This window comes from Nanorana parkeri, unplaced genomic scaffold (genome assembly GCF_000935625.1).
Source record: "Nanorana parkeri isolate BGI_ZX_2015 unplaced genomic scaffold, ASM93562v1 scaffold927, whole genome shotgun sequence".
NCBI lineage: Eukaryota > Metazoa > Chordata > Amphibia > Anura > Dicroglossidae > Nanorana > Nanorana parkeri.
In genome coordinates, this window is record NW_017307195.1 from 98,232 (window position 1) to 109,860 (window position 11,629).

The following is an 11,629-nucleotide window of genomic DNA, read 5'->3' on the forward strand; positions in this document are numbered from 1 at the left end:
TCCCAGGGCTTGTGGGGAAGAGACCCTTGTCCCCATCGGCAAGGTGACGAGGTGCTTTTCCAGGGGCGACCCTGGAAAAGCACCCTCCCAGTGCCGAGGGCATGTGGCCTGGTGTGTGTGTGTGGGGGGGTGCTCGCTCGTCCCCCCCTTTCCAGCCCTGCCAGGCCTATGCTCGGATCAAGGGTCTGGTATGGAATTTTTGGAGGGACCCCACGTTTTTTCCCCCCATTTTTAGGGGTGGGGTTCCTCCTTAAAATTCCTACCAGACCTTAAGGGCCTGGTATGACTTTGAGGGGGAAGCTTAAAGTCTGGTATGACTTTTAGGGGGACTCTCACGCTTTTTAAGTATTTAGTATTTCTGAAAACTTCCAATAAAAATGAATGTTTAAAAAAAAGTTTGTTTTCATTGTCCCCCAGGCAGTACCCGGATCCTCATACACCTTTTATGGCCAATAACTTGCATATAAGCCCTCTTAAAGGGGACAATTGTTTTTGAAAGTTCTACCCCCATTGACTTGCATTGAGCTGTGTATAATGATTCTGGCCACACCCCCTCAGCACCTTTCCCTGATTACTTCATCAGCTGTGTATAACGAGCCTGGCCACACCCCCTCAACACCTTTCCTTACTATTTTATCAGCTGCAGACTAACAAGCATGGTCACACACCCTCAATACTTTTCCTTGAATACTTCATCAGTTGCAGGCTAATGAGCCTAGCCACACCCTTCAGCACCTTTCCCTTATTACTTCATCAGCTGTAGACTAATAATCTTAATGGCAGGCAGTTCTGTTCTATGCCTAGGGCCCATCTTTGATATTATACAGTCCGAATATATAGTTTAAGTGCTGGGAGCATCCGAGTACCAGTAGGCGCTCTTGCCTTAAGGGAAAGGTTGCTGCTATCGGCGAAGTCTCTCACCACTATATACTCAGACTGAAGTGTCTCTATGCGGTTCTAATACAGAATCTTTTGTATGCAAGTAGTATTCGTAGATAAAGAAATACCTTTGCCAGCCCAAATGCAGATAAGAGTAGAATACTGGGCCAATGACAGAACATAACGGTACTGTGACGGACAGGAATATGGGAAAGCGTGATGGGCCATTGAATAGGACATGAAATAACCTTTTAAATAAATCAGTGAAACCATAAAATGGTTTTGTTCTAAATGCCAAGAGCATTCCGAGTTTGCACTGGTAAGGGGCAGTCAACAGTGCCAAATGCAGAGGAGACGTTAAGGAGGAAAATTAGGAAAACGTTGGCTTGTGGAAGAAGTGGGGGTAGACAACATCATTCTCTCCTTGTAATGGGACAAATGAGCTTCAGTACCAGATATCTTGCCTATGAAGACATTTTAAGAATTATTTGTCACATTTAAATTTTCTCCATTGTGAAACTTTTTAATTATTGACAATGCAAGAAATTCTGTGAACGAGCAAGTAGTGACGAGGTACAGGGATGCGACTAGAGACTGAAAGCCGAGATTTTTTGTATAGGAGCCAGCATGCTGCAAGGTAAGCTTTTTTACTTTGCAGCACCTTCCACACATAATATCCAGTTTTTTAGAGATAAATTTCACAGTGCGGTGTGTAAATTATTATATTTTCCCAGAGTTTGGCTACGAAAAATACCTACCTTGCCAGAAATCTTGTCGTTAATACCTTCCTGTACTCTCTGTTGAATGTTATCAGTTACCACTGTCCTCAGCTCTCACTGTGGACTACAAACCCCCCTCCCTGTGTAATGGAGAAGAGGAAAGGGTGTGTTTGCGGTCCTGTCTTAGGGCAACAATTCCTGTCTTAGGCCTGGTTCACACCTGGGCGTTTTACAGCGCGTAGGAACGCGCTGTAAAACGCCCTACGCCCAAAGAAGTACAGGAGCTTCTTTGGGGCGTATTTGTCGCGCGTATCCATTAGGATACAGCCGCATAGCCCTCGGAAACGCGCATTTGTCGCACGTTTCTTTTACCGCAAATCGCTGTAAAAATGACCGGTACGAACGCGTATTCCGTGTGCCCAGGTGTGAACCCAGCCCTAGGGCAACAATGCTGCATAGATTAAGTACAGCAAGCTAGTGTTGTCAGCCTAGAGCAGGAAGCATATTACTGGCAAGACCACAAGGGAAAAATAAAGGGAAAAAAAGACAGAAAATAATAAAATTAATACAGTCACTTTGTTCTTGAGTTTATATACATTTTAAAGGCCAATTGAAGTCTTAAATAGGTCTAAAAGAAGTGCTCCTGGCAAAGGAAACAATACCTACCTGTCCTAATGCCTATGCCGCTGAACTTCATTGTCTTGATGAAGTAAGCCTGCTGAAAAATCTTCAGCATCCGGCACACCTTAGGATCTGTCAGATGCTTGGTCCAGCACTGAGCTGTGTTTACTTTCACCAGCCACTGCATTACTACTGTGTCTTGTAGTGTGTTCTGTGAAACCATAGTGCACAGCAGCGAATGCAGGCATCTGATGCTCCCGGAAGGGTCAGATGCTCGACATTGTTTAGATTGTTAAGCTTCCCTCTTCAAGATGGTGGAGGTTGGTGGTCAGGCAATGGGATAGGTAAGTATCATCCATGTACGACTATTTTTTTAGTTTTTTTAAAAAGCAACAGTCACTTTAAAGGACTCCTTACATGCAGTGAAGTTGTACTTTGAATTATTTACCCCCAATATAATCCATATGTACAGAGGCGTAACTAGAACCTACAGGGCCCCGGTGCAGGAAACCATTAAGGTTCCCCCCCCAACTCCCCACCGCAGGCAGCCGCTTGTTTAAAATTTTAGTGCCGGTGTTCTGTCGAACGCCGTCCCAGTATCTGCGCTTACGTACAGATTGGATTAACCCCTTCGTGACGGGAGACGTACACTGTACGTCCAGCCACAAAGGGACCAAATGACTCGTCACGTACACTGTACGTGACGAGTTATTTGCTGCACTAGAAGGCTGCTAACCGCTGAGAATCAGCGGTTACCTTTCAGTAATAGATGTCTAACTATCTAGAGATCCATTACTGAAAGGGTTAACCTTTTTCAGACACCCGATACCTTAATATCGGGTGTCTGAGAGTCACAGCAAAGCAGACACACATGTCGGCTTTTGCCGGCATTCTGACAGCTCGTATAGATCGAGAGATATCTCTCTCAAGCTATACTGGCTTTTTTTTTTTTTATCTTTTGACTTTCAAGAATAGATACAAAATGTTATGTATTAGACACATAATGTATCTATTCTTGAAAGTAGAATGTTTAAGTTTTCTGAAACATTCACTGACAGCTGAATCCTGAACTGCTGCAGGATCAGTGTCACTAACTTATTATCGGCTGTTCTGAAGTTTGAAGCAGCCTGATAAAAAAAAAAATGTATTAATTTATCAAGCAGTAATAGTGAGATTAATTCACAATGACTGCCTGATATAATTAAATAAATAAAATTTGTCAGTATAAAAAAAGTGAAAAGTGTAAATAAATTTAAAAAAATTGTGAAAAGTGTAAAAAAAATTAAAAATAAGGGACAAATAAATGAATGTATGTATTGCATTTTTTTTTAGCTGTGCTGGTTTTGGTTAAAAAAAAATACTACAAATCAAAACTGGGAAAAAAAGTTTTTTTTTTAACGTTTTTTCCTCTTTTTTTAATTTGTATTTGTCCTAAGTGAGGCGTTAGACACACATATGTGATATAAATATATAGCCCTATCTGTCCTCTAAAAAACAATATATAATATGTGTGGGTGCACTTTGTAAGAAAGTATATTACTGACGTGGAAGAATCACACAGCAAAAATGTCAAAAGTGTGTCAGTCATTTACGAACAGAAACCAAAAACAAGCTCAGTCATGAAGGGGTTAAGAAGGAAACCGGCATTTATTTACAAAGTAATTTGTTTGTAATTGTTAATTGTGACCGGTAATAATATGCCGTCCATGGCAGTAAATTATGGAATATTATTAACGGTCACAATTAACAATTTGATCGAAATACTTTGTGAATAAATCCCTGTTTCCTTGATAATACTGGTCTGTGCGCAATTGCGACCGCTGCGACCCTGGTAGTTCCGCTAGTGCATATGTACATAAGTACAGCACCACTCCTACTGTGCATGCATTTCACTCACTCCATTCACAGCTGGACTCATAGCGGCCTCAGCCAAACAAAGGAGTACACCTTTGGCCATAAGGATGGCAGGAGCAAGAGGAGCACATGCACAGTTGGAGCTAGATAAGGCTGGGACATTTTGGTGTAAAGGCTGTAAGTGTCAGGCAAGGCCACATAGTGAAAGTCTAGAGAGTGTGGCTAAAATTAAGTATTTAGGTATGTCGTTTAAACTGAGGGTGGTGGAAGAAAGATTTCAACTTTCTTCATGAATTAAATGCCCAGTAAAAGTTCTCTGACCTCTTACATTACATGTAGTGTTAGAGTAGGTAAGGTTCATGCATGATTGCATGATATTGATCTTTCTTCATCCCCAATTTCCCCAAGGAAACCCCTCCCAAAGTGTATTTTGCATGCATGTTCTCAGCTCCCAAGTGCACAACTTTACATTTTTAAATATTGAAACTCATCTGCCCACCTTTATTAAGGTCTTGCTGCAGTGATTCTATGTCCTGTTGCAAACGTATTGCCCTACATAGCTTAGTGTTACCAGCAAATACTTAGATTAAACTATTTATCCTGACCACTATATAATTTATAGACAGAATAAATGGAATTGGCCCTGGGACTAAACGGCTTAGTCTCATTTAGAGAATAAGCCGTTCATCACTAGCCTTTGGATATGTTCCTGCAACCAGTTTTCTACCCATGTGCATACAGTTTCTTCAATGCCAATATACCTTAAATTGTAAATTAAATATTTGTGGGTACTGTATTAAATGCCTTGGCAAAGTCCAGATAAACTACATCTACTGGATATTCAAACTGAATTGCCAGGCTTAGACAGATTCTCTTTAACGTTTGGATAGAGTAGGAGAGGGTTAAGCCACTGTTTTGTTGCCACCAGTGTCTCAGGGAGACTTATCTTCACCTCCTGTCCTGTGGATACAACAGAAAGTCAGAGGATATCTTTCCAATGTGAGGGATAGCACTATTTAGACATTTGTCGTTGGAACACGTCTCCGCATTGGAAGATTTCCCCTCTATTCCTTTTCTGGTGGCAAACTTAAAATGTTGGATAAACCCTAATTTTTTATTTCTGGAGGGCACTAGTGATTGGGACAGTTAGAAAGAGGAAATCTCCCTAAAAGCAATAAAAACCAGACAGTGCTTCTAACCCCTCAACACTCTATCCAAATCTAAAGAAAACATTTTGCCTTTAGTTATACTTTAACCAGTTGACATCCGCGGTGTTAAACCCCCTTCCCATCCAGGCCATTTTTCAGTATTCAGCGCTGCGGTACTTTAACTGACATTTATTCCGTCATACAGCGCTGTACTGAAATGAATTTTATACCCTTTTTTGGGGACAGATAGAGCTTTCTTTTGGTGGTATTTATTCACCACTGGGGGTTTTATTTTTTTACTATATTAAGGGAAAATTAATTATTGATTACTGAAACTGATTATCTAAATATGTACATTTCTAGTTATAACATATATGAGTTCTTAAACATACAGGGATATGGGAACTACTAGAGCCAAACACATACATACATACATACATACATACATACTTATACCTACACACGTAGGTTGAACTGGACGTGTGTCTTTATTCAACCTTACCTACTGTGTTACTTTGTTATTATGTCATTGTTCAGTATTGTACTGTTCAGCAATGGTCCCTTAGAACCTTTACACACAACTTTCCGTTCAGTTCTCCCTGTTGTTTTTTCAGGCGAACCTGATCGGAAGCCCAATGTTAGTCTGCGGGCAGCCAGATCAAATGGATGGGTGTCCATTTTCATCCGGTTACCCCTGACTCTGGCCAGATCAGGAATAACAAACAGATCAGAGTTCCATTTCACCAGACCCGATTGTGCTGAATCAGGGGTAATCTGATGTAAATGGAAATGGTCTGTATACATCTAATTCCCCATAGGCCAACATGAGTCCTGTAATTTCAGCTTTTTCCTCCATTGCAATATGTAATAAAAAAACTGCACATACACAGATGTAACATCTGTTCAGATCAGCAGGGGATCCGTGCACAGATCCCCTCCTGATAAGACCATGTGAAAGGGGCCTTATGGTCCTCACCAAGCTGATGTATGACAGCCTCTATAATACTGTCCTTTTATTAAACTTGGCTTTAAGGCTGTCTGATTATTGTTTCACCACAATATCAAGCAAAAGGCCCCAAAAAGTGCCTAAAATATATAACTATTACTTATGAAATTATTATTACTACTAAAATTACTTTTTCAACATTACTATTTCAACCTCTCAGTACTGAAACTAAGTTGTCTGGACATTGGAGCAGTATAGGACTGTGATTATCGGTCACTGGGTCTGGGATGAGTCAGCCCCAGATCTGCTCCCAAACAAGTAAAACTGAAGCAGGAAATGGCTCATTAAACTTGTGCAAGATAAGATAATAAGCTTCTCATGCACTAATGAAGGCCCAGGATGTATTTAAGTTTTAGAGACAGACAAGAAACTGTTCTCTTCTCTCAAGATGTTAATATGGCACACATGCCATGTCTAAATGAATAATAATGGATGTACAGAAGTGAAGATTCTCAGTGAGCATGATAGTAGCTAGAGAACACAAATCATTGGTGAAGTGTTATATATCAAAGTGTAAAGGCAGATCATATGGGAATAGCATAACCACTGATAGGCTTTTAAATGCCTACAGAAAACAAAGGCAAGGAAATGAATGGCATTGTAATGTTTTCATAGTTGTGAACGAAACCCAAAACTGGATTCACCCCGGATCAGGGTTCTCTGTGGTGGTTGGAGGGCCTGTAAGTTTTAGGGCCCATTACAGGTAAGGGCCACTACTAGGCAATATAATTTGTGGTTGTAGAGCAATGTGGATTGCCTATATAGCAGGACATATTAGGCTCAATTTACTTAGATAACTGAGTTATTTTAACTCCATTCATTATCAAATGTTCATTTCACGCACACAAAAAATGTTTAGGTGTGCATTTTTTTTGTGGTAATAAATAAGGTTTTAAATGTTGAAAGCCTTATTTAAACATCATTTCTGCAACTGATTGCACTAGTAGTCAGAAGTACCCCAAAATGTATTTGTGAAAAATGCCCATGATACGGTGTGCTTTTTTTTAGCTACATTTCCATCAACCACTTGCCGTCCAGAGCAATTTTTCTATTTGACACACACTTGATAAAATCGTGAATGGACATGCACCGGGTGGGCCACACATGTTAGGCATCGTTGTGCACACAGGAGTGGGTTATAAGTAAGTTATGCTCACCTGAACCTTGGAGCTGGCTGGCTGTCACAGGGCTCCCTCTAGCTTGTCTCCTCCTATGCTGCAGCAATGGTATGTCCCTCGACATCCTCACATATAATACACTGTGTATACACTGATGACTCGAGGAACCCTGGACTGCTGCAGCGAAGGGGAAGCATGGCTGGAAGGGTTGGTCTAAGAGCTGACTGGATCAGGTGAGTATAACTTTTTTTATTTTAGTCCCTAGACACAATCAGCAGTTATTGTTTCACAGGCACCTGTAATTTTACTAACCCTGCCGCTCCGTGTAAACAGTGAGAGTGGAGAGCAGCCTTCCCCTCTCACCTGTCACATTAGTTCCAAAACAGTGCTGTGCTAGAACTCCTGTATTGAAGGTGACAGGGTCAATAAAGAGAACCTGTCACCTCCAAATGCTATCACACAGGGGCTCCTATTTGATAGCAATAAAGTTGAGTAAAAAAAATAAATTGATTAAAAAAAATTACATAAAATAAAAAAATAAGTAATAATAATTAAATTAAAAAATTAAGTAAAAAATAAGAAAAACAAATGACAAAAAATTATTTAAAAAAAATAAAGTAAAAGATAAGATAAATTAAAATTTTAAAAAGTAAAAAAATAAAAAAATTGATTGAAAAAGTCGAAAATAAAAATAAAGAAACAATAAAATAAATTCAAACCTACCTGCCCCCGGCTGGCATTCTCCATTGTTAGGGGGGTGTTGGCAGGGAGGGGGGCGCATTGAGGAACCTGGCCTTGAGGCAGCAGGGAGAGTAAATCCGGTCCTGCTTCCAGGTAAAGATAAGTACCCCAGATCTTGTGTGAAGATGCTTCAGCACAGCACAGGAGCATCTTCTAATGAGATTTGGGATCCTCATCTTTCCCAGGATCTTACCAGAAGGACCATAATGTTACCCTTACCAAGTAGCCTCTAGCAATGTGTACCCATCTATTTCCCATAGTATACAGTACTGTAGAAAAAAGAAAAAAATTATTTCTCTGCTTTAAAGAAACCCTGTCAAGCTTTAAAGAATCCCAAGTTCTCTGCAATAAAAAAAAGCTATTAAAGCTTTCTTATGGCCCATGTCTTCTACCCCTGCTATGTTCCAGCTTTGAAGCCCCTGTAAGCCTCTACATACAACACTTCCATGAGTTTCAGATGCTTGCGTCTCCTACCACACTATAGCTCTAGTCCAGGGGTGAACCTCCCAGCGCTGCAGCCGATGTGGCTGCCCCAGGGCCCAAGGCTGGGGGCCAACTGAGATCCGGTCCTGGAGGATTGGAAGTGAGATACTGTAGCTCTTTACATTTTTAAATGGATTCAGCTGCCATGAGGTCCCAAGGCAGCCTTCTGGGGAACCCCAGTGGCGCTGCTCAGAGCGCCGGCCTGCAGATCACACAACTTTCCACTGGCCTGCAAAGCTCCTCAACTGGGCCGCAAAGTTTGTCCACCAGCCCGCACACCAGCCCGCACAGCTCCTCCATCGATCCCCCACAGCTCATCCAGCATCCACTCTCACAGCGCTTCCGCCGCCCGCACATCTGCCCCTGCTGCCCTGGTGAGACCCTCCGCATCTGCTCCTTGTGAGACCCTCTGCATTTGCCCCTGGTGAGACCCTCTGCATCTGCCCCTGCTGAGACCCTCCCTGTCTGCTGCTGGGGAGGTCCACCACATCTGCCACTGGTAAGAACCTCCGCATCTGCCTCTGTTAAGACCCTCCACATATGCCCTTGTGAGACCCTTTGCATCTGCCCCTGCTAAGACTCTCTGCATCTGCCCGGGTGAGACCCACCGCATCTGCTCCTGGTGACACCCTCCGCATCTGCCCTGGTGACACCCTCCGCATCTGCCCTGGTGACACCCTCCGCATCTGCCCTGGTGACACCCTCCGCATCTGCCCTGGTGACACCCTCCACATTTACCCCTGGTGACACCCTCTGCATCTGCCCCTGGTGAGATCTTCTGCATCTACCCCTGCCGAGACCCTCCGCATCTCCCCTGGTGAGACCCTCTGCATCTGCCCTTGTGAGACCTTCCGCATTTGCCCCTGGTGAGATCCTCTGCATCTGCCCCTGCTGAGATTCTCTGCATCTGCCCCTGCTGAGACCCTCAACATTTGCCCCTGGTGGGATCCTCTGCATCTGCTCCTGGTGGGATCCTCTGCATCTGCTCCTGGTGAGACCCTCCGCCCAAGATATCAGGCTGGCATCCTGGAGCAGCACAGTAGGTATTAAATTCATATACTACTCTATATTGCTGTATAATGTATAGCTGGGATTTGTAGTCTCTCTACAGCCGGTGCCATTTTGTATTAGAGTGTAAGCTCCTCTGTACAGAGACTAATGTGTCTGGCTCAGTGTTCTCTGTACAGCACTATGGTATATGTCAGTGCAATATAATTGAATAGAAGAATTAGTGTGTGACTATTGGGGGACATTATAGTGTAAGCTTCTTTGGTGCAGAGACCAACAAGGGGGTTGGGGGGCCAGTGAGATCCGCTTCCAGGACCCCCCTCCCCCGGGAGCGGAAATGGGGGGCCCCAGAAAGAATTTTGCACCAAGGCTCTTTGTACTTTAGGTCCGCCACTGCTCCAGTCTGTGTCACTGCCATATCCTGTAGTGATTAGAGGTCAGAGGAAGGAACCACAGCGGAGGACACAGCCATCCAACACTTCCAGGAGCATCCATTAATAGAGAGTCTGCACTGCTGACAGGATCTCTTTCATTTTATAGTGCAGATGTGATATGTGCTCTTCTTAAAATGTTTATTATTCATTTTATAATTATTAATTTATCTATCTCTATATCCGTCTACCTACTGTATCTATCCAAAAGATCCTAAATAAAAAGGTGAATGCATTCTAGCAGATAATAAGCAGAAAATCATTCAAAATCATCCAGTTACAATAATTATTCCTTCCTTGGTACACTGCAGGAAATTACTGCAGTATTTCCTGAGTAAATTATGTCTTGTATAGATTGTAAACTCCTTAAGGGTACACGCCTTCCACTTTTTTGCCTGCACAGACTTTTACCTACTCACTAGCTGACTACAACAGTTTTACAGATGTTTACTTATTTGACAAGAATATTCTATTGTTCCAATGCCAAATATGCACTTGTAAAAACTTTTATTTAATTTACATTTACAAAGTAGAAGGAAATAAAACTAGTAAACTGCAACACTGTAAATGGAAAAATAAAAGGATAACAAAGGAACATTGGTATGTATTTTCACATTGGTATGTATTTGTGTAGTTATCACATTATTAATTGATTTACCATTATTTACTTCATTTATATGGCAATGACACTGTCCACAATGAACCATTTATATCAGGCTTTATGAAGATAATACTCCAAAGATAACACCAACAAAAACTAAACTAATCATTTAACACAATTTTTTAGTGTGTAAAATACAGAAACTTTATCACTTTTTACTGGGTTGTTACCTTTTTGATCAGTAGTTTGATGCAGGTGTCTTCCTCCATGCTTGGCTTGGTTCAGAGTATAATTGTCATTAGGTGTAGTACTTTCTATTTCGGTCTTGGAATTTTCAGTATCATCTGGTTTAATTTCTGTAGCATCATTCTTCAGAGATGGCCATCCCAGCACAGGATCAAGTACAATGTGAGACAGGGCAAATGCACAGCACACAGCTAGAGGAATGTACATGATGCTGTAACTGCTTCACAGATTAACCTCCCAGCACAGTCAGGCATAAGATGTTATTCAGACACATGTTATTCTCCTTTTTTAAATGTTTTCTTCAGGAGACCTGGCCAATGGTTGAAGAGATAGGAAGGGCTTAATGCCAACTTCATTCATAGTAATTAGGTGTTAAACAATGGGGAGTGGTGTGGAAATTCAGCATTACTAGTTACACTACTTGCAATCCCTCCTACCTACTCATAGCTTAGGCAGCCACATTTATCTTCCTGGTCCTTGCCTGTGAGAGCAGTCTGAGAACAAGCTGTGAAAACTCCCACACTGGACACAGCACTTTGGTTCTGAATGCTCAAGCAGACTGTGAAGTAAAAGACAAAGCCAAAAAAATACGCTTTTGACTTTTTCACTAAAGAACTAGCCAGTCTGTCCCTCTTGGTTTCTCTAAGCATGGGAGAACAGGAGCTAATTTGATGTCTGAGTGGAAACCTAAAAATAACATGAATATTTATTTTAGCTCATGCAATATCTACAAGATGATCAAAAACACTGATTTCTAGAATGACAACCAGATCA

The 11,629-nt window shown here is 41.8% G+C and overlaps 1 protein-coding gene across 1 annotated transcript in view; it reads right to left on the bottom strand.

Annotated features, from left to right (window-relative positions):
* The window catches only part of SOST (sclerostin), a 37,223-nt gene extending 26,045 nt beyond the window's left edge, over positions 1–11,178 (bottom strand). The window contains exon 1 of the mRNA XM_018566240.1: positions 10,840–11,178. Coding sequence (XP_018421742.1) covers positions 10,840–11,062 — 223 coding nt within the window. The 5' untranslated portion in view covers positions 11,063–11,178. The remainder of the gene's footprint in view (positions 1–10,839) is intronic.
* Positions 11,179–11,629: the final 451 nt, after the last annotated feature.